This window comes from Falco rusticolus, chromosome 8, assembly GCF_015220075.1.
Source record: "Falco rusticolus isolate bFalRus1 chromosome 8, bFalRus1.pri, whole genome shotgun sequence".
NCBI lineage: Eukaryota > Metazoa > Chordata > Aves > Falconiformes > Falconidae > Falco > Falco rusticolus.
The window spans coordinates 34,117,135-34,138,451 of record NC_051194.1 but is presented as its reverse complement, the minus strand read 5'-3'; the positions used below and the strand labels follow the sequence as shown (position 1 = coordinate 34,138,451).

The 21,317-nt window shown below is 44.0% G+C and overlaps 1 protein-coding gene across 2 annotated transcripts in view; it reads right to left on the bottom strand.

Moving 5' to 3' along the window:
• Positions 1 to 13,899, bottom strand: part of ADCY5 (adenylate cyclase 5) — a 223,830-nt gene extending 209,931 nt beyond the window's left edge. For both annotated transcript variants that reach the window (XM_037396829.1, XM_037396830.1), the window contains exon 1: positions 11,904 to 13,899. In XM_037396829.1, the coding sequence (XP_037252726.1) occupies positions 11,904 to 12,914 (1,011 nt within the window). In that variant the 5' untranslated portion in view covers positions 12,915 to 13,899. The remainder of the gene's footprint in view (positions 1 to 11,903) is intronic.
• Positions 13,900 to 21,317: the final 7,418 nt, after the last annotated feature.

Below are 21,317 nucleotides of genomic sequence, written 5' to 3'. Positions count from 1 at the left end.
AAAAGAAGAGCTGATGGAAACCACTGGGGGGACCCTACTGATCTCTAAAACTACCTGAAAGGAGGTTATAGGGAGGCGGGGATTGGTCTTTCCACCCAGGTAACAAGCAACAGGACAAGAAGAAATGGCCTCCAGTTGTGCCAGGGGAGGTTTAGATTGGAGATTAGGAAAAATTTCTGCCCTGAAGCGTGATCAAGCATTGGAACAGGCTGCCCGGGGATGTAGTGGAATCACCATTCCTGGAGGTATTTATAAAACAAGTAGATGCAGTGCTTAGGGACATGGTTTAGTGGTGGACTTGACAGTCCTGTGTTACCAGTTGGATTATGATGATCTCAAAAGTCTTTTCCAACCTAAAGGATTCTATAAAACCAAAGGAGATTCTGCCAGGAAAGACACAGAAGAGCGTCACCTGCCACTTCAAGCATTTAATAACCCTGGATCCCAGAACTACATCTTATTACAGTATATTGCCCCAGTCACAGCTGCTGTGGAATTAGCAATGAAAAGGTTTACTCTCATCCTCAAGCAAGAGGCCAGGCTCTGAAAGCAGACAATTTCTCTGTGAAGGATGAGTTGTAAGCAGTCACTGCCATCCCTAGCACAGAAACAGTCATATCAAGGAGACACTCGTGACCTGGCTACTGAGAAGCAGCTTTGGTAACAGGGCCAAGGGCTGGCTAAACATGACAGATAAGCTCCTCTCTTGACTGTCCCTATCGCAAGTGGCCCCAGCCCTTGCCAAGGGGGTAAACACGTAGCACAGAAGGTGACACCATCTCTTCTAATAGAAAATGGCATATATGGGCAATGCACTAAGTTAATAATATAAAGTACTCCTGACTTACACAAGCTACAGTCTTACCCTAGAGATACTGCTGTAAAGATTGGTCTGTTCAGAAAAGTTTATCAAAATAAACTGAAGAAAATTATTTAAACATGTGTGAACACTCCCCTTAACAAGCGTGACTATTTAGTTTGCATTCCCAGTGGAAGCGAATGACATGAACTAGGTCCATTTGCATCTAAAATAGAAGAGCAAGGTGATTCCGGCAGTGGACTACAGCCTTTATACAGTGGGGGCTATACTGCAGTTGAACTAATCTGCCTGGGTACCTTTCCCTGGCAACATTACTTGCACAAACCTTTAGCATCACGACTACAGCCAGATACACATTATCAGGAAAGAAAAAAAAAATGCAATATCCTAACTTTCTCTAATGGGAGATGAAAATATTTTCAGGAAATACTTCCTTAAGTATTTGTTCACAGTCACTTCAACCACGGCTGCAAAAAGCACACACTTTTAAGAGCCCCTGGAACAGCCCTGGAGTGCTAACAAGTTAACTAAGTATACCTACTCTAACAGCTGAGAAGGACTAGGCACTGAAAGAGAAATCACCTGTGAAATGACATTTAACCTTCAAGCTTATTGCTTGTACTGTAGTGCTTTCAAGAAGGCTTCATTCAGGAATGAGACCCAACTGTGCCAAGTGTTATACAAACGCACTGTTTGTGACGGAGAACCTCAGGCTTCAGGTGGGGTGGGAGCTGGGGTTAGGTAAAACAAGGAAAACCAAGAGTCAGTTTCAGCTAAGAGCAGCCAGAGCTCTAGTCAGGGACATCTCTTCTTTACTGTCCGCTCCTACCCAGGGCTGTGCTTGCTTGTTTGCCTAAAACAACAACAAAAGAAACAAAGAAAACACATACTGATGTGTCGTGATCCCAAAGAGCACGTATACAAAAGAGGTTTTTTTTCAGATGGATCTTTGATTAGTACTTGCCACAAACACTTCAGGCTGACTTGGTCTTGTCTTGGTGCGGTGGGATGGCATGGCATGGCTGACCTCTGGAAGTATCCCTCAACCATACCATCTCTGGTTTTGTAGCTTTCAAAAGTTATCAGTGCATCTGTCATACCAGGGGGGTGACACTTTCTCCAGCACACCAACACAACTAAGAAGATACAAGTTTGTGCTCTATCCCCTCATTTTTCTGGCTTGTCAACAGCCTTGCAAATTTCTCAGATATGATAGTACAACTCCCATATGCACAGCAGCTATTTGGTGGTGTACTACCGAAGAGTCCAGAATAGAAATGGAGTGAAGAAAGACTCCATATTCAACATCAATTAAAAAGGCAAGAACATAATTACCCAGTACAAAATCTGGGCATGATGTCAGAGCCCCTTCACAAACTAACATGACCATCTGTGTTATGTTTTAAGTAGATGCCGCCACCTTGAGCAGGAAAATGCCCCCAATATGTTCCATCACAGGGTGTTATAATCCTGTCTTACTAAGAGAGGAGAGGAAAAAAAAGTACTGGTTCAGTTCACCTTCATTTCAGAGATCACTGCAGATTGCTTTTTCAACTGACAAATATTGTGCAATTCCGCATTTAAACTATTTTTTTTTTCCCTCCACACCATCTGAACAGAAGAAATCAGTAAACGTAAGAGAAGAATTGTTCAGTGAGTAATGTTAAAAAGCTCAGTATTCCTTTCTGGCCTTAAGATCCAGCCAGTTCACCACACAACAGCAGTTCCCACTTCCCACTAGTAACCTGCTTCATGTTTAACAGTTTTAAAGACTGCAGTTAGCTTTTAGCATGAGTGAGACTGACATTTTAATTACATAGTCTCCCACCACACTGCAGAGCATCCTCCTTTCCTAGCACCACAGAACATTTCTTCCCTTCCTCTACGAGATTACTAGTAACCACCTGCCCAAAAGAAAGAAATCCCATACAATTGAAAATACCTTCATTAATAACATATACCTTGGTCCACCCATTTGTGCAATTCTGTACATAGGTACCCACACATCAAGAATACACACAAAGCTGCTGTTGGGTACCTCCCAGCCACCTGAGAGAGTTCACTCAGCAAGCATGTCTGAGTAGCTCTGTCATCTGTGGGCTGTCCAGCAAACTACTCTTTTTAGAAATACCGATTTGAGTACTCTCTTACCACATTGCTAGGTCTAAGAACTCAGTTTTCAGATTCTGAGGGACACAGAGATCAGTACTTGTAGCATTTAGTCTAGAGCAGGGAATAATGAGAAGGAGCTATGGCTTTTTCTGGAGGGGAAAACACAGCCAGGGAACTGTCTGCATTAGCAATGTTTTATGACAGATTCCTGCAAGCAATGTCGTAGCCTTTTCTTTTGACTATGAAGTGAGACAGAATGTCTTATACAAGCTGCAAACACGTTTAAGGAATAAACAGTGTACGTAAGTTGCTGCTTTGAGAGATCAATTTCTAATGTCCGGGGGAAACACAAAAAAAGAAAAGACAAACCTTCTTCATTTATATTCGCCCTCTGTTGCATCAGCACAGTCCTTTGTTTACTGTCTGCAAAGATGCACTCTGATACTAGCAGAATGTGTACGTTAAATTTGTAGAGCAGCTTTAATCTCAAAAAAAAAAAGAAAAAAAAAAGAGGAACGTTTCCCAGGAAAAAGGAGGATGCTAGCAAAGCACAGCAGTACCACAAAGGCCCAATTCACAGGAAAAAATTTATGGGTGTTGCATGGATGTGTAAAACTTTCCATGAAAATAAAAGGAAGCTTAATATTGCATCTGAAAACTCATCACTCAAACCACAGGAAGAAGCGGTCTAGCTAGAGGAATTAAAACAAAATCAGGGCAGGACTGATGACCCTTTGAAATATACTTCTCTTCTGGTATTTCTGCTGCTATGAAGTAGGAGAAGCCACAACCGATGACCATACAGTGCAGCCTGGATTTGCTTGATGCTATTACTACAGACAATCCGGATAGTGTCTTAAATACACAAATATGATTTGTGTTCTTGATGTCTGGGAAAGAGTAAGGATACATTGCAATCACGTTAGTGACTTATAAATACGAAGAAAAAAAAGTACGTATTTCATTTGCAGAACAAAGACTGACAATATAATGAAACTTTCTGTAGTAACTGCTGTAACAAAATCCACTCAGCGTCAGTGAGGCCAGCCTGGCACTAGAAGCAATACTGTTGGTGATGCCAACACTGTCCATGAATTCTTAAATGGTGGGGTCTCTTACCACTTGTAAATACATCATCTTTGTGGTGCAAAACTGACCTGTGTCTGGCTGAAGCAGTTCACAAATTTGTCTAACCACCAGGCTTCTGATGGGAGAAGGGCTCCCTGAACGTTCAAACGCAAAGTTGAAGGTGGAAGGTAGAGCTTTAAATTGCATTCAGTCCATTTCTCTGGCTGTCAGAATAAGACCATCTCATGCTAAATTCTACTACAGATCTGTTCAATGATGCCATTCCTGTACCTGTACTTCATCCCTGACAGTGATGAAGCTGGTCAAAGACTTATCACCATCATAAACATTGGTATTCCTTGGGAGTGGCCCAGTCACAGGTGCTAAAAAGCATTTTGACTCTTGTCTTGGCCTGACAGCCGTTTTATGTGTGATCTTATTAAGTGCTAGAAACTTCAAGCTTTCCTGTGATAAGGTGAGAACATTTTGGAGTTCAGGAGACAAATATTAAAATTCTTGTCTGTTTCTCACACCCCCTCATAACTAGATTATATTTTTTAATATCTTTGGGGTTGTGTGTTTTCATTCCACATGATATTTCCCCTTGGGGTTTTTACCTAGCCTGAGGACTCCATAATAATGAACCAAATTACATTTCTGCAGCAGCTGGATACATCTCAAGTAGAGACAAAAACATTTTTATTTTTTTGAAAAGTATCATCACTGTCAAAACAAAAGAAGAAAAGAGCATCCCCTGGATGCAAGACATCACAATTTCAGATCACTAGGCTAGACTTCAGAAGGTGGGAAGGAACTAACACGAGTGTATCCCACATCAAAACACAGGACTCACAGAAGATGAAAAAAGTCACACAGCAGTTATACAGGAAACCTCACCCACTTCCCAGAAGCTGTGAATCTTCACATACTTCGCACACACTTATCACTGTCCACACCCTGCTGGGCCATGGAAAGAAAACACATAGCTTACCATGAAATCACATAGCAGGGAGTCTCGGAGACTGGTGCACTCCAGCTCCCTCTGCGTTACATCATTGCATCTTCTGGGTACAGATCACCTGTGCAAGGTGCCGTTTAAATCCTACAGTGCAAAGCAGATGGGAAGATAAAGCTTGCCCAAGGCTAGCAAAACTTGGAGCCCTGTCTTCTACCTCTCCAAACAAAAGTGGGCATTTTGTCAGAACTGCACCCACCTGCATGAGGGGTTGGGGGGTGGGGGTGGGGGTGGTGATGGAGAAAAAAAAAAAACACCAAGAAAAAAGAAAAAAAAAAAAGGAAGACAGGAACTCTTCAAAGCACGTTCTCAGAAGCCAGTACCAGCTACAGGGTGGACGACTTCACCACACATATGGAAGCTGCTGCCAAAATAATTTCGTTTTTACCTCTCAGTGTTCCAGCTGCTGTGGGAGATTTTCATTGCATCTCCTAGCAGGACAGAAGGAAAGTTCTTTTAGTTCAATTGGAAAAGGAGAGTAATATCCAAGTACCAAAATATGAAGACAAAACCAGCTCTTCCCAAAAGGCTGTAACTGTTCCAACTACTGCAATGGCCCAAAGTTAGTAATTGTTCCAATTTTCTTAAAAGACTGAGAGGGAGCTATGGCACATGACTGAAAGATTAGCTAATCAAACAGAAATTGAATCATTTGGAGGACAATCTGGTGCCCAAAGTTCACATTCCAGCTGGGCAGAGTCCCAGTCCTCTTGCACCCCAGACCTTGGCAGTGCTGCCCAAGCAACTGTGAACTCTGAGCAAAAGGGCATTTAGGAAGAGCTGAGCCAATTCAGGCTCCAAGAGGGCACGACAAGTTCCAGTGAGCCATTAACACCAGGATAATCAGGATTTTGTTCTAGTACCGTTCAGGTTTTTAAATCATCTGAATGCAGTTACTCACAAAAGACCACATAAATAAGATACTCTGTCAGAGACCTGTCCAAGTTAGGGTATAAGGGTCACACTGGTGTCAAACCAAGCCATCGAGCTTGGGACACTGAGGGAGAAGTCAATAACTGATTTGTACGATTAGGGCGTAGAAAGCTATCCTTCTGCCTCATGCGTCTTGATGAATTCCAACCTTTTGCTGAAGTATCTTCACCTCTCCAGAAATAAGCAGAACTAGCACACCCTGCCTTTTCAAGCGTGTCATAAAATGTCTAGAAGGACAAGCCTTTTTGCTGGAATGAGCTTATCTGGCAGAGCAATGCACCTAAATCTTCTCCATCAAGCTTTTCTTCAATTCACCAAGATCCAAGCCAGCTATAAGATTGCAATTGCTACCGCAAGGCTGAGAGGAATTAAGGACAAATGGGTCAGTTTACCAAGACAACAAACCTACTAAGAATCTAGGAACGCAGAAAAAATTAGACACACAGCACTCTATTACACTAACCAGTGTACGTTACAGTGAAATATCAAACTAATGCAGGGTAGTGGGAAGGAGGATAAAGAGGGGGGGAGATTAGGAGGTGGCAGGATCATAGGGTAATTTAGGAGATAGAAAACAGATATGCCTTTGTAAACCTCAAGCAAGACACACATTCCCAAGAGATCCAGGACAATATTCCTACTAAGGACTAACTGATATATAATACCTCAGGGACTTAATTACCTCTGTTACAGAATTACACTAGGGAGACAACTACCAATGCAATGGTTACTGAATATTTTGGATTACCATTATTTCCCTGAACAAAAGACCACAAACCATCAAATTTTACAAACTTCAGTCAAATTGTTGCTTGGGCAGATTCTTTAGTTGTTAGCAGTGCTGGAGCACATCTTACCATACAAGAGCTCTACTGATATCAATGTTTATGCAGAACAGGACATTAAGTGCTGTGTGAGGCACATGGTATCTGGCCCCACGTAGCCAACTGCCTTAAAAATCACACCCTAAATGAACATTACTCAAATTTATTTTCCAGGTGGACAAAAGTAAAACAGGCATCAAACAACCGTAAGAAAAGTGACACACAGATCTATCTGCATTTCAGGTAGCTCATCTCTCCGTTACAAATAAAAGCCACTCAAAGACAACGAAAGTACAATACAGTGACTTGAGTAATCACTTCTGAGAATCTGTTAGTCTCAAAACCAGTCATCACCTACATATCTTAAGCACAGTGAGGCTGAGATGGAACATACAGTACTATTTCTCCTGCTATATGACTAGCTTCTTGTTGAATGAGATTTAAATTGCACCTAAAAAGCATCTTTACGAGACACTAGAAGATATCCACCAGACTCAAGTCGATATCCTATTACAGTGAGAAGCTGGTTTTAGCCCTGCTGAAGTGACAGTTTATTTAGGGAAAGGAAAACGAGAAACTGCACACGTTTTCACACCAGCATCTTCCTATAATGGTTAAACTGAAATGCTACACTTTCGAGAGAACCACCGTGCAGCTGTGGATCAATCATGTACCATTAACGTGGACTGACAGGGAGAAAGGCCAGCACATACACAGTTCTCAGAAGTGAAGGATGAGGAGTACTAATGTAATGTTGTTATGATGGAGGCATATGGAAATGGGCTGAGCAAGAAGTACCTCAGCATCAGGAGCCTTGAATCGGAGTGCCATAAACAAGAGCCATGCACTGGGGCAGCTGTTCAGAACTGTGCTATCAGAGAGCCTTTGCAGAAGCTTTGCAGTAGTATTTGGAGAGGAAAGCAACTGGAGCATTTCAGTTTCTCTTTCGATAGGGATACTGACACAAGACAAAAAGTATTTATCTTTCCCAGTCGTCTGGTTTTGTGGTACCTTAACAGTCACCCGCTCACACTGAGTTAATAAACTACAAAGGCTTAACTGTATCCTTGAGCAAGGAACCTCAGAAAGTTACAATAAAACAGGTTTGGATGGGAAAACAGGAGCAAATCTAACCTCAGTCCACAGGTTTGTTTGATGTTTTTATCCCTTACTCCTGGTCCCCCACCCACAATCCCCATCCCTTTTTAAGTCTGCTTCAGAGCCCAATAAACTCTGTTGTGAAACTCCTTGTCCCTTAGCTCCTAGTCTTGCAAAAATGCCAGTGCTTACTCAAGACTATCTGCACTGAGGGCAGCTGGTCTGCTCACATGACCTAAGCATCTGCAACCCACATGCTGTAAGTTCTTCCATACATCTGTACAAGTTTGCGGATCAGCTAGGTAGCTTATTCCTACCAGAACATAGACTAAATCTCAGTATCATCTTTGTTGTGAATGCAGGACAGTGTATCGATAAATAGGATATTTCTTTCTCAGTGAAGTATTAGATAGTCTCATTTGCATGTAAATTACTTCTTAGATGAATCCTAGAGTTGGATGTGTTTTCAGAGCCCAAAAGCGTATCAAAACCAACCTATGGAAAAGGTTGGCCTAAAACCAGATACACTATATATAACAAGGAGAGGAAGACATGGTCTTGTGTACATTGTAACATATTTGTAATCCAGACTGTCCCAGAATAACACAAGGGCACAAACTTGAAGACAAAAGCAGTCATCCCCTCCCCAATAAATCTGAAAGCAGTCCCTCAAGAATTAATTGATCAAGCATCAATTTAAGTAATCAAGATTTGTAATTGGCGAAGCGTCACATACTTAACGGGCTCTGCTTCTGGCAGCAGTCTTTGGATGCGAGTAAATCCTCAAACACAATTTCTTTTTCTCCCCTCCCTCAGCATTGGATAACTTCTGAATATAATGCAATAATTTGCATTATTTAGCTTTTTTGTTCTAATCAAACATCAATTTGAAAAGCCGAGGTCATTGCCCCTACCTGATCAGACTCACAGAGGTACCAAGTATACCTGTTGGTTTTGCTAGGGGTGCTCAAGGCACTCTTTAGCAAGACAGACCCCAGACTCCTCCAGGTAGTAAAAAGAAGTCAGAGCCTACTTCCCAAGTCCAGTGACCCCAGAAGAATTATTAAAAAAAACCAGCCCATCTAAGACTGAACAATCACAACTACCTTTACTCCTGTCACTTTACCGACTCAGAAATAGAGGACCGCCTTAACCCTTTCATGAAGCCTGACTAGCATAGTCTCAGACCAGAGAGCTTGGCGGCAGATAAGTTCAGTAGTGCTAGGAGAAGGTAATTCGGACAATAAAAGCATAAAATTCCTCAGCAAGGGAATCCAACAAGTTGCCTTTCTCCCAAAAGGGATCTACAGCCAAGGATTTTACTCTCTTGAGAAAGAGAAGCAGCAAACTTTTTAACAGGCTCCTGAGCCTCACAAAAGTGCACAACAGTCCACACAAGAGTCACGCCGCTTTGAATGTTAGTGGATCATAACAAGAGTGTATGATTTTTCCTGGCTTGGAAACAACTGGGACAAGATTAAAAGAAAAGAGCCCCCACAAAGAACTTGCTTAAGTATTATGGTTTAAAATGCCATGAAAAAGAGAGGAAAGGGGATACACATCCTAACCAGCCTTTCTTCTGTGACTGCCATGGATAAAGAACCATCTGGTCACGTAGTCACAAATGCATTCAACATCCACTTCTGCTCCACAAAACCCAGGCTGATGTGACTGCCAGCATGAAGTCACTGAAAACAACTTAACCCCCTCTTCTCATTTTATGTGGTCTTCATCTGCCTTCGCCCCAGTAGTTTGAAGGGGGAAAACAGGGCTTGTGTGCATCAGTGGGGCAGAGCTGAACAGAACAGATTTCCATGGCAACGAGATACAGCCCCAGTGAGGAAGGCCTGTTAATAGATGTGAGGCAACGTGCTCAGCAGAAACAGATTTTTCTATCAAACAGCCAGAGATAGCGGCTCATGTTCATACGCAAACGTGCAAGGAATCTGATTCTTGGCCTTGTACAACCCCACTGAATTCAGCCAGAGCTACGCCAACGTAGACCGCAGCAAGATAGAGACTGGCATTTGGTGTTAGTACAAAAAAAACCCCCGCAACACAGAGAGACACTCTGCCTTTGAAAACAAAGTAAGAGCACATCCTAAGACGTTCCTCATTAACTAACTGCAGGAAAACCCAACTAGTTTGACAAAATCTAGTATGGAAGCGAAAGCAACTGTGTAATGCACAGATTTGTACATACCGTACCATCATCTACTGCCCGTGTATTTACCTTTGACAAGTGCACATTTATACACAAGCCCTACCTCTTACAAATAATCCTGCTGCACTTAGAAAGGGAAGGAACTGTAATGATCCCAGATCCCCTACTTAGGGAGTTAATCTTCTGGCCTTTGTAATTTAGGCTTCTTCCCATAAAAATACAGTTAGCAACACTCCAACATAACAATACTTTATGTACTTGTTAGTATCCTTCAAACTCAGCTTTGCTCGTAACAGACTTTTAAGTCTACTGGTCATAATCATGACAAGCTTTGCCTTCATATGTAAGAATGCAGCCTCCAAACACACTGAATTCAATAGAACAAGTCTCGGTTTATAAAGTTAAGAGCATGCACAAGGCTTTGCAGGACCAGAGCCCCAACGAGGAAGAGCTAAGACCATTAGCAAATTTTTCTAAGTCAAGCAGAAAAACAGCAACTGCCCTGCTCACAGCATATGCTCTGCTGGAAATGTACAAAAAGCCATTTATATCACGCATAAGCAAAATATGCCATGTACAGTTTATAAAAATATCTGTAACAAGCTAAGAACAAAGCCAGAAACTGTCCAAGCAGGCTTAACTGGGCAGTGGGGAGAGAAAAGAGTAACTTCATGGGCTATTCTGTGGAGCAGAGCAGCGACAACCCCATCCCAGCAAAGTTTTATTTAAGCCCTACAACTTTTCCTGATGCTGCAGCAGGTGGAACGCAAAAGGACTCAGAAGTAAGACTCGAGGCAGGCACTGCAAATGCAAGGCTTTATTTCATATTATGTGACAGGGCTGTAAAGCTACCAAACACCTGATTTTAATATACAGTCCCCAGTTACATACAAGCATCAGGGCTGTATCTGTGACAGTCTCAGCCTTGTTCAGAATCCTGTTCATCAGGATGACGATTAATTACCACATAGCTACAATGTTTTAAGTGAATGGTTTCCTGATTGCCAATGTGTCTGGCAAGCTTAAAGCACATGAGCCCCAAGGCTGCTTGCTTGCTTGAAAAGAAGAGCGACGCCTTGTATTGCTGTTGTTTATACAGATATGGTAATTAAAAATTGCACTGTAATGCATTCGATAATAGTCTTATTGTTCCCGTGAACTGAATTGCTCCAGTTAAACATAATATCACAGCTAAAGTATAGTCTACATTTATACTTTTTTAAAAAACTTTTTTTTTTTTTTCTGGCTGTATATGAACCCTGGGCTTCTTCACCATAGATATTTCCAGCACATCTGTGAGCAAAACACCTTCTCGCTCAACCAAAAGCTCCACATCCCCATGGAGCACACTCTGCGACGCACAAGCAAGCACTACAGTGACACCAAACCCAGACTTGGGAGTGACACACAAGGATAACCTCTAGCTGACAAAAATGGCAAGGCTTTCCACACATTTCTTGGTAACACGGCAGCAGGCACGGATACCATTCCACAGGTGTGCTTAACGCGGAGCTATTTACGTTAAATACAACTGAAGGGCATTAGCAGGGCTGGCTGACAGCGCTGGAGCAGCAATCACGGGAAACCAGTAAGGCACACTTCTTAAACGTTTAAAGCCTTAACAGAAAGCAGCAACGAGGAAACACCACAGCTATAAAAAAAAAGCAAGATTACAGGCTAGCCACCATGTCATACAGCATCCCACCTCATAGCAGATAACCTAGGGGTTCGACTGAAAGCCCTGTCAGCCTTCCAGCATTGGGCAGGCCTGTGGAAGTCAGACAAACCCTCTGACTTTCCTCACCCTTCAACACGGCGGGCAGGTGGGGGCCGCTGAGCGCACACCCGAACCGCTCGGGGCTCGCCTACCTGCTTCAGGAGGAACTTATCCTCCGCGTTGATCTTGAGGGAGACGGCCAGGTGGATGGCGGAGAGCACCACCCCGCTGATGACCGCAGCCCTCATCCGCACCGGCAGCAGCGTGTAGATGCTGTAGATAAAGAAGACGGTCCACCAGATGCCCTCTGAGGCACTCCTGGGCCACACCAGTAGAACCCCTACCACTTGCACTGCCAGGATCACCAGGATGACAGAGTAGCACGCCAACCACATGTGGTCCTGGTGGAAGTCGTTGCGGTTGCACACCATGCACAGCACCACCATCAGCAGGATGGCCAGAGAGAGCACCACGACGTAGGATACCTCGTAGTGGCCGTGCGCAGCATGGAAGATCAGCATGACCACGCAGACCAGCACCAGCACGGCCATGAGCATGGTGAGGCTGCTCTGGTTGAGCCGGAAGAAGTAGCGCTGGTAGAGGCGCTCCAGTTTCTCTGACTGGAACTTCTTGGACCTGAAGATTTGCAGCAGGCTGCTGCAACAGCTGCCCATGGAGAAGGCCGCTTCGGAGTCCCCCTCGTCGCCGTCCTCCTCCTCCAGCTCCTCGATCTTGGCCTTGATGCGTCTCTCCTCCAACCCCAGCTCCACGGACCGGGGCCGTACCTCCCCCTGCTCCCCCAGCTGCCGGGGGCTGGCATTGTTGGGGGCAGTGGTGGAATCACCGCCGGGTGGGTGGCGGGACCGGTGACGTCGGCTGTCGTCACCATGCTCCTGCCAAGCAGATTTGGACCTAAAACTCATCATCCTGCAGCCACTCTCCCCGTGGCTCCGGCTCGCCTGGGGCTCATAGTCTTCCTCGCTCCTCCACCTGCTCAGCATGCGGGAGGCCTTCTTGCCCGAGGACCTGTTGGGAGGCGGCGGGTAGGAGTAGCCATTGGCCCGGGCCTCCGCCTCGCCCCAGGCCGAGCGGTGCTGCTCGGAGCCTGCCCAGGGCGAGGGGCCGCCGAAGCCCGGGGGGCTGACGCTGTTGGAGCGGGACATGCCCGGCGGGAAGGGGCAGCGGGCGAGGGGACAACCGCCGAGCTGGTGCAGGGGGCTCCCCCACCGCAGGGGGTGCGCAGCTGAGAAGAAACCCCAAAAGACAGTGGGGAAAGGGGCAAAAATGGAAAAAAAAAAAGGGGGGGGGATAGAAAAAAGGCAAAACCCGCAAATACCCCCAAAGTCTCCAGAGGAGCCAGGTGTCCCCCAGAGCCGGGGTCTCCCCGGGGGACCCCTCAGTGCAGCACGGCGGGCGCCATCGCCGGCCCCGGTGCTTCGACACCCCCGAGCGAGCTCGGCGCCGCCGGGGCCGGGACGCCCCCCGCCTCAGGGCAGCTCTCCCTCAGCCCCGCGGCAGCCGCGGGGGCTCGGGGTGCCGCGGGGGCGCCGCATCGCATCGCAGCGCGCCGCGCCGGCCCGGCACCCGCCGCTCGGGGCTGGGCGCAGGGCGGGCGGGCGGCGGCACCGGCCGCCCCGCGGGGAGGCGGGCGGTTTCGCCGCGGGCCGGTCGGCGGGGAGGGCAATAAGGCTCAGGCTCGTAGGGCCGCAGCAGCCTGCGGGAGCATGCCCTGCCGGGGGAGCCCTGGGCGCGGCGGGGGAGGCTGCCCGGGGCGGGCCGGGCTGCGGCGGCAGCGCCCCTGCCTCGCCTCGCCTCCCAGCGGCGGCGGCGGAGCCCCGGTGGCAAGGCAGGGCCAGCGGCAGCCGCACTGCTCATGCACACGGCCGCCGCTACGCCGCGGTGCCTTCGGGCGGCGGGAGCGCCTCTTCCACGGCACCGGGGAGGGGGAGAAATGAGCAAATCTGAAGGGAAAGGAAGGAGGGGAAAAAAAAAAAAAAAAAAAAAAAAAAAAAGGAAAAAAAAAAAAGGCGGGGGCTCGGCGCTCCCTCCCCCGCGCTGTCACAGGAACGGAGCGGCGGCGCAGTGCTACGGGCGGCAGCGGCCCAGCACGCCTCTGTCAGGGACGGCGGCGGCAGCCCGTCCCGGCCCCGCGCCTCTTTGTACTCCCCATTCAACCGGGCGCCGGCCGCGCCGGCCCCCGCCCCCGCCCCCCGCCGGCCCCCATTGGCGAGCCCCCCGCCGCCGCCCGTCGCCATTGGCCGCCGCCGTCCCCCGCCCCGCCAATGCTTGCAGCCCAGGCCGTTAACTCCTTCGGCGCTCGCGCGCCGCGCCGGCCGTTGGCGCCTCCCGAGGGCGCTGCCTGAGGCGCCGCCGCGGCGGCCTCGCTGAGGGGCTGCCCGGGGAACGGCCCCACTCGCTGGAGTGCGGCTGGGGTTTGCCGGGCCCCGCCATAACGGGAGGCAAGCGGGCTTTTCTCCATGTTCTGCCTCGCCTCCGAGGCTGCGGGCTCACGTGTGGTAGCTTTCCCGGAGGAAGGAGGAAACTGCCTCCTGCTCAAGAGGACAGAAATGCCACCACTGAGAACCGCTGGCCAAACCACTGGGGAAACAAGGAAGGTAAAACCCCAGATAAAAACCCAGCTCCGTACCCGTTATATCGCTGGACCTACTACTAACACCGCAATTAAGACTAAAATATGAATGCAGGCATTTGGACTTTGTTTCTTTTCCAACCACTTAAACTACATCCCCCACTGCCATCCCACAGCGTTGGGACACAGCCTTACTGAGGGAGGACCCTCTTGCCCGGTGAGCTGGCTTGTGGCAGGATACCACAGCCGTTCCCAGCACGTTTCAAACAGCAGACTTCTACAGTGTTCTTTGGATGAGCCGCTCTTTCTGCAGATGTCAATTTAATTGATGATCTACAGGGTTTTGAAGGCAAGCATCATAGGTACTAAGAATAATATTATCACTTGATGTTCTGTATCGTGTTTTATTAAGCTGTCAAATCAGATAGCTGCTTAGCTTAAGTAGCTGAAACGTAATTGTATAGATGTTTCTTCAAACATCCCTGCTCCCTAGTAGTGAAGCTGTGGTTATCCAGGGCCACAGATAAGGCAAGGTTTGTAGAGAGGTAGCATTGGTGGATAAAGTTGGAAAAACCAGGTAACTTTCCAAACACAAGCCCTTCACATGTTCTTTACACATGCAAGTTAACTCCACAAACTACAGCAATTTAGGCCTTTCTGCATTTCACTGAAGGTTTGTAAAATCACATGCAGAATTTTCAGCAGTGGTTTCCACAGAGCATCTTCTACTTACCAGGGATACACAGTTAAAGATTTTGACTAAACAAACCACAAATGCATGTGACTATTACAGTGGTACCCACTTATGTGGCATTTTCCTGCTAGATGCTACTTGCTGCAGCCGATCAAGATTGTATTCGGTTCCCTTACCATGAGGAGACATTTTTATATATAAATACTACTGTCTTTCAAATGGAATTTATATTTTTTTGGAATATTATACAATGCTGTCACTATCCATACACTAGAACAAAACTCAAAAATTCTGTGGTTGGTTATGCTGGCTGCACAGCGTCTGAACTCTTAAGGATAAAGACAGTGAAACAATTCTTCAGTGGGTTGTAAATTGGGACAAGTCTTTTTGTTTTGTACACAAAGTCCCATTTTGGGGTTATTCTCTCAAAGCCATTAAAGATCACACTTTTTCACAAAATTGTGGAACTGTAAAATCAAGCAAAAGGGAGAAAGAACACCTACAACGTGTAAAATTAATTCTGCTTGACAGAAAATGACTAAGTAGGTATGCGTAAGAACCAGGCACCTTCCAGATCCAACTCAACATCTTACTACATTTAGTTCTGAAAGTCAACAAAACATTGCTCAGGTAACGGGCCAAATAATTTTGAGTTTCTTGTTTCACCACTGGGTCTAAGCCAGGGCTTTCTTAGCTTTTGCATCATGACAGCCTCTGGAAGCCTGAATCCAAGGCAAGATTCTGCAATGCAGTAAGCTATAGCCCCTTCTCCAGAAAGTTTACGTCTACAGGTACCAGAAAACAGTAGTTTCAGTTCTGGAGTGCCATTCATATTTCTTTTCAGTATGCAATTGTTTGACATATGAATAGTTTTACTTTTTGCTAATGTTAAAATAATTGATGCTAAAGCTGAAGATATCAAAGTTTGGTTTTTTTAAAAAAAGATCCATAGCCAGAGGGCAAAAAAGCTTCGTCCTTGTTAGAAGGGAAAACAAGTCTTCAACCAAAAGTTTGTAACTTTAAAAACAGGTAGGTAAATATGAGGTGGTTGAGTGTAGAGAAAAGTAAAGGAGCAGTTAGAAGAGATTCTGCAAGAAATCTGTAACTAGTGAAAACAATAAGAATGCTGTATTAGAAGCAAAGAGTAGCGCCAAATAATCGGGCACTTTGTGCAATGAGGACATGCAGGGCCATGACAATGAAGATGTTAGATTCCACACAGATACGAAAAATCTTAAAACTAATGCCACTTTTAGGTGATCATATTACTGGATCTTGTATCTTGGAACTGTAGTAGAAGAAAGGTAACTAGTAGGATATCGTAATATTAAGATACGGATTATAATACAGAGAGACTACCTACAGCCATAACATGCAGTTCCCTCAAGCCTTGGCTCGTTTCTAATTCAAAAACCTGATTATAAACGGCAGATGAGGAACTGTCTCGCCTGACAGAGTTAAGTGAGAAAGCAAAACCACAGCATATCCCGGGTGGCTGTACAGTCCTTTAAAATTGTCTAACATTTATTATAAGAACATTCAGGCAATTATTCTGTCATAGATAGTAGTTACCTTTTCCTTTCATAACTTAGCCTAGTCAGTTTCTGAAGAATGACTAAGTGAGGAGCTTCTATATCTCAGTCCTAACATGGCTATTTACAAACTATGACCTTAGTCAATACAAGTACTTTGTATTCTAATCTGTAAAATGAGAACATTTACTTGCTCTGTTCACAGAAATCAACACACACAAATATCACAAGACTATGTAGTGCCAAAACAAAGAAACTTATGACTCGTTATCCAGAAAGGCTAATGTTCTACCTTCCACTCTAGCCTAGCCTCCCCAGATTCTACTCACCCAATCATAAAAGCTAGTTTGTTTTTCAGAGGGTGGGCAAAATTCCATTAGGTACCTTCAATCATAATTCAGTCAAATTCTGGATTAAAATTGAGCTCTGCCTCTTTGGGCTTCTGTCTTTTTCAAAAAGCATTTCTCTGGTTAAAATAATACCTAAATGGAAGTAGATACATGGAAGATTTAGAGAACGCTAGCACAAAACTACTAAAATAGCAACTCCACAAGAACCTTCAGCAAGCCACAAGAGAAACAAGTGTAGTCAGAGAGCTAAGTGAAGCACAGATCTAAAGTTCACTTCAACACCAAGCAGTTCACACAAATTCTGATTTCAGATGTAGCCTCCTAAATCTGTATCAAAATTCTTTAATTATTACAGCAGGTACAGTAGACAAACATTAGCATTCTTTCTTTGCGTTATTTACTTAAAACAGTGAATAACATCTACACAGTGACCTCATAACAAACATCACACATTTCACTTTTCATGGTCTTTTCATGCACTACAAGATTCATGCAAGTATTAAATCCAGAACTCAAAAATGTCTATGCTCCCTAAATGAATGAAGCTTTTATATAACAAGTTGTTGGTCCTTCACTGACTACATTTGCATAGCCCCAAGCAACCTTCTGAAAGGCAGAGCTAACAAGAGTCCAACCTGGAGGCATGAAATACTGAAACTGAACAAGCTGCTACTATGTATTCTCTTGCCTCCTGCCCTCTGCCCCTCCCCATGCCCCCCCCCCCATCTGATGATTCATAAAGAATAGAACCCCAAGTGAGTATAAAACTATGAACACGCAAACCCACAGCCATTTAAAAAATAAAAAAGAAGCCCAACCCGAAAGAACCTGACTCATCACTGACTTTTAGGGGTACCTAGAAAGCGTAGCAAGACAAGGTACTTATTGAATCAGGTTTATCAGCTTTTCCACAGCAGCATCCACAACATTTTGCTCCAAATGAAGAACTAAAAATATTTGTATTATGTTTTTTCAGACAAGCTAGAGCTGGGATGCAGATCTACAATATGTGCATATGCACATACACAATACAGGATGATTACATCATGAAATTCACCATAATACAAACAATTCGGGTGGTCATTCATAGGGATTTCACATAATCCTGACATTAAGAAGAAAGTAGCCAAGGATTCCCACTTCTTCACAAAGACTGTGACACAGCAACTCATTTGTTAACTGTAGTCCATATATACCTACTCAGTATAGGTATATATACTACATACCTATGGATAACATCAAAGCAATGGTAGCATGACTGAAATACTTGTCCTGAGTGGACTCCTATAGCCTTTATGTTACTTCTGGCACATCAGCTAGCTTAAACCCATATAGCTTACAAAATACTTTTACACAAGCTGTAGTGAGGCTCAATCTAAAGTTCCACTTATAAAATTACTAACCTGCAGTACAATCACAAATACTTAAGGGGCACCAATAGTTACGGTCACACATGCCAAAAACCAAAGTGCACGACAGGCCTTGTCATTACAGCATTAAGCACAACAGCAACTCAACTTCCACTACCAGGAACCCTAGCTTCAGTACACCTGCAAACAGGGCCGAGTCAGATGGCTTTTGCCATAAAATTTACACTGAAAAAACCATACCGATACTGTCCTAATTATGTCAGAAACCATAAGAGGATGCAAAATGTTATTTTGTCCACAAGACTAGCAAACCCTAGATTCAAATATTTTCATCTTATTTTCTCTGTCCACCCCCCTCCTTATTCACTCTGAAATGACATTAGCACATGCTGTATGTAGATGCTCTGGAGCTAAGCACAGACACAATTTTTAGGAATTTCTCTGAGACTTACACCCTTCTTTCAAATCTAGTTAGCACTTTTTAGTGACTGTGTTGTCCCAGCCAAGGACAGGTAAATGGACCAGAAAAAAAAAAAAAATAAATATTGCCTACCCTGTTTTCATGAGAAAGCCAGGCTTGAATAAAAATATACAAAAGCAGACAATTTTTTATTGAAGTTTTTCTGAATTACACAACTTTAACGGGGAAATAATACATTGTATAGTACATTTATCCCTAAGAATTAATATAATAGCACTACAACTCTTAATTTATATGCAAACAAGTATCAGTTTAAAACATGTAACTAATTCATGTTTTTTAACACCAGTGGTACATAATAAGTTTACACCTTTCCACCAGCAATTTATTTCTTTGAAATCTGGCAAGCGATGGCCTTATCTGCAGTCATGTACCACCAGGAACCTGGAGCACGCTGGCCCATGAATGCTTACATCTGCCCTGTGTTTGTACACAACTGCGTGCCCAGAGCAGGTTTCCATATATCCTTCAATTTGGCAGAAGTTTTTGAAGAATAACTTGGTACCTCTGGATTGCACAGTTTACTTCTTGTAGGGCTTTGACACTGTCAACTGTTTATTTCCAGTCTCACTAAGTAAACTAACCAGCAATGTCTTTACTTTTCAATTTCATGTCCATTTTCTTGCCGATCCAAGAAAGCTTTTTCCAATCTTCCAGTTTACTAACTTCAGAACAGTTAAAGTGCTTTACTCAATTTAAATTGCACCAAAAAGTTGAGTAAGGAAACACATACAGTACTCAAATCAGTAATTTTCACAGTAGTAGTTTATACAGAGGAACAGAGGACTAAAACAGAGCACTTAAGTTTGTGCATCCAGTTACCCATAATCATGTAATAAACACCTGGTGGAGAATGAAAGATTTCCTGTTGTCAGCACACCAGCCAAAACATTGCAGCATTTCCATTAAGTGCTGTTATTCTGCCTTAAAACAAACAAAACCACCCAAACAACCCTCTCCCACTCCCAAAAAACCAACTACTGCATACCAAAGTAAAAAAGGAAGAAAGTTTTGTGTTTTGTTGACTCCCATATTCTTCGGGAAGCACAGTGGTAGCTCTGTGACCTCCAGTACCTCTCCTCTTCCATCTCTTTTTATTGACTGTCATTTATCAAAGACCACCACTTCTCTTTTCACATCTTTTTTCTTATCCAGCGAGTGAAGAGGTTGTATTTCACCTGAAGAAACCTCTATCTAAAAGGAAAACTGATTTCATAAAAGCAACCTAGCGTTAGGCTGACTGGAAAGCCCTTCCAATTCCTGTATCCTCTGCACAACTGAACTTTTTTGTAGGCATGCTAGATGCAGGAGAAACAGAGGGCTGACCTTTAAATACCTGAAATGCTTCAATATATACACACACACATTGATCCTTAGGATTATCACTCACCATTTTTAAGTGAGACTAACCCACTGTAGTGCCCAAGAGGCTGAATGTAGATTACACAGCAAATAGGATTCTGCGAGTTAAGGTGTTCAAACTAGAAAATGTCAGTATTAAAAGTTTTTAATATACACTTGCTTTAATTGATAACAACAGATAGTTTGCAGAAGATGGTGCAGACTGTCTGAATCAGGAGTCAAAAAGGCAGGACCAAAATGCAATTTAGTGTTCACAATTCAGCTGAATGAGCCTCTGCAAAAACTTCTACCAATGAATTTCCCAATCCAACATGCTCATGTAGTAGCAAGTAATGGAAAATTTCTATGTACAAACTATATATAATTAATCTACAGAGAGGCAGTTTGTTGTGACATGGAGTTTGTGCAAGTATAACCAGACATGGAAGTGTTTCTAAATATTGTAAATTATGCTTTTTTAGCAAAAGATTGAAATAATATGCATCTACTTAAAACACTAGAAAAATTAAGATATAACATTAACAGTAACATCTCTTTCCCTAATATTAGCATATTATCAATGTCATTACATTAGAGGGAAAAACATACCTGGTAATACTAATGCCCAACTAATTTGTGAAGATATAAAAAGGGCTTTAGGATCTTTTACATCTGTAAAAGAAATTAATATTCTGGGTATCAGTGACCAACAGTATTAATAGTGTTTTAAATTTCCCATCTACAACTTTAACTCCAACTGCTTCAAGGTAGCCTTCAGAAACCACCACAGAAGATTTACCAGTTCTCTACAGTATCAGAAGTCATCTGACAAGCGTGGAAGAGTATTTGTTTAGGAGATGGGAAGCAGAATTTAAAAGCCATTTGATATAGAATGGAAGTTCCACGCACTTGAGCAGCTTGAATCAATCAATCCCAACTCTAGAAATGCTCAGTCTACATCAAATAAACTGAATCAGACAGATATTCACACCTTCTTATTTTGTACTCAGCACACCAGCACAGATCCTTCCTCAAGACTTATATCAAGAACTGCCAGTGCTTTAAGATGAGCCTTAAATAGTATTCTGAAATTAATTTGCTTACAGAGAGCTCCTTATGCTCTTCAGACTTTTTAATGTCAACCGAGGTAACTAAAATTGTTTTCACACATACTGTTTTCAAAATGCAAAGAGGAAACACAACTAGAT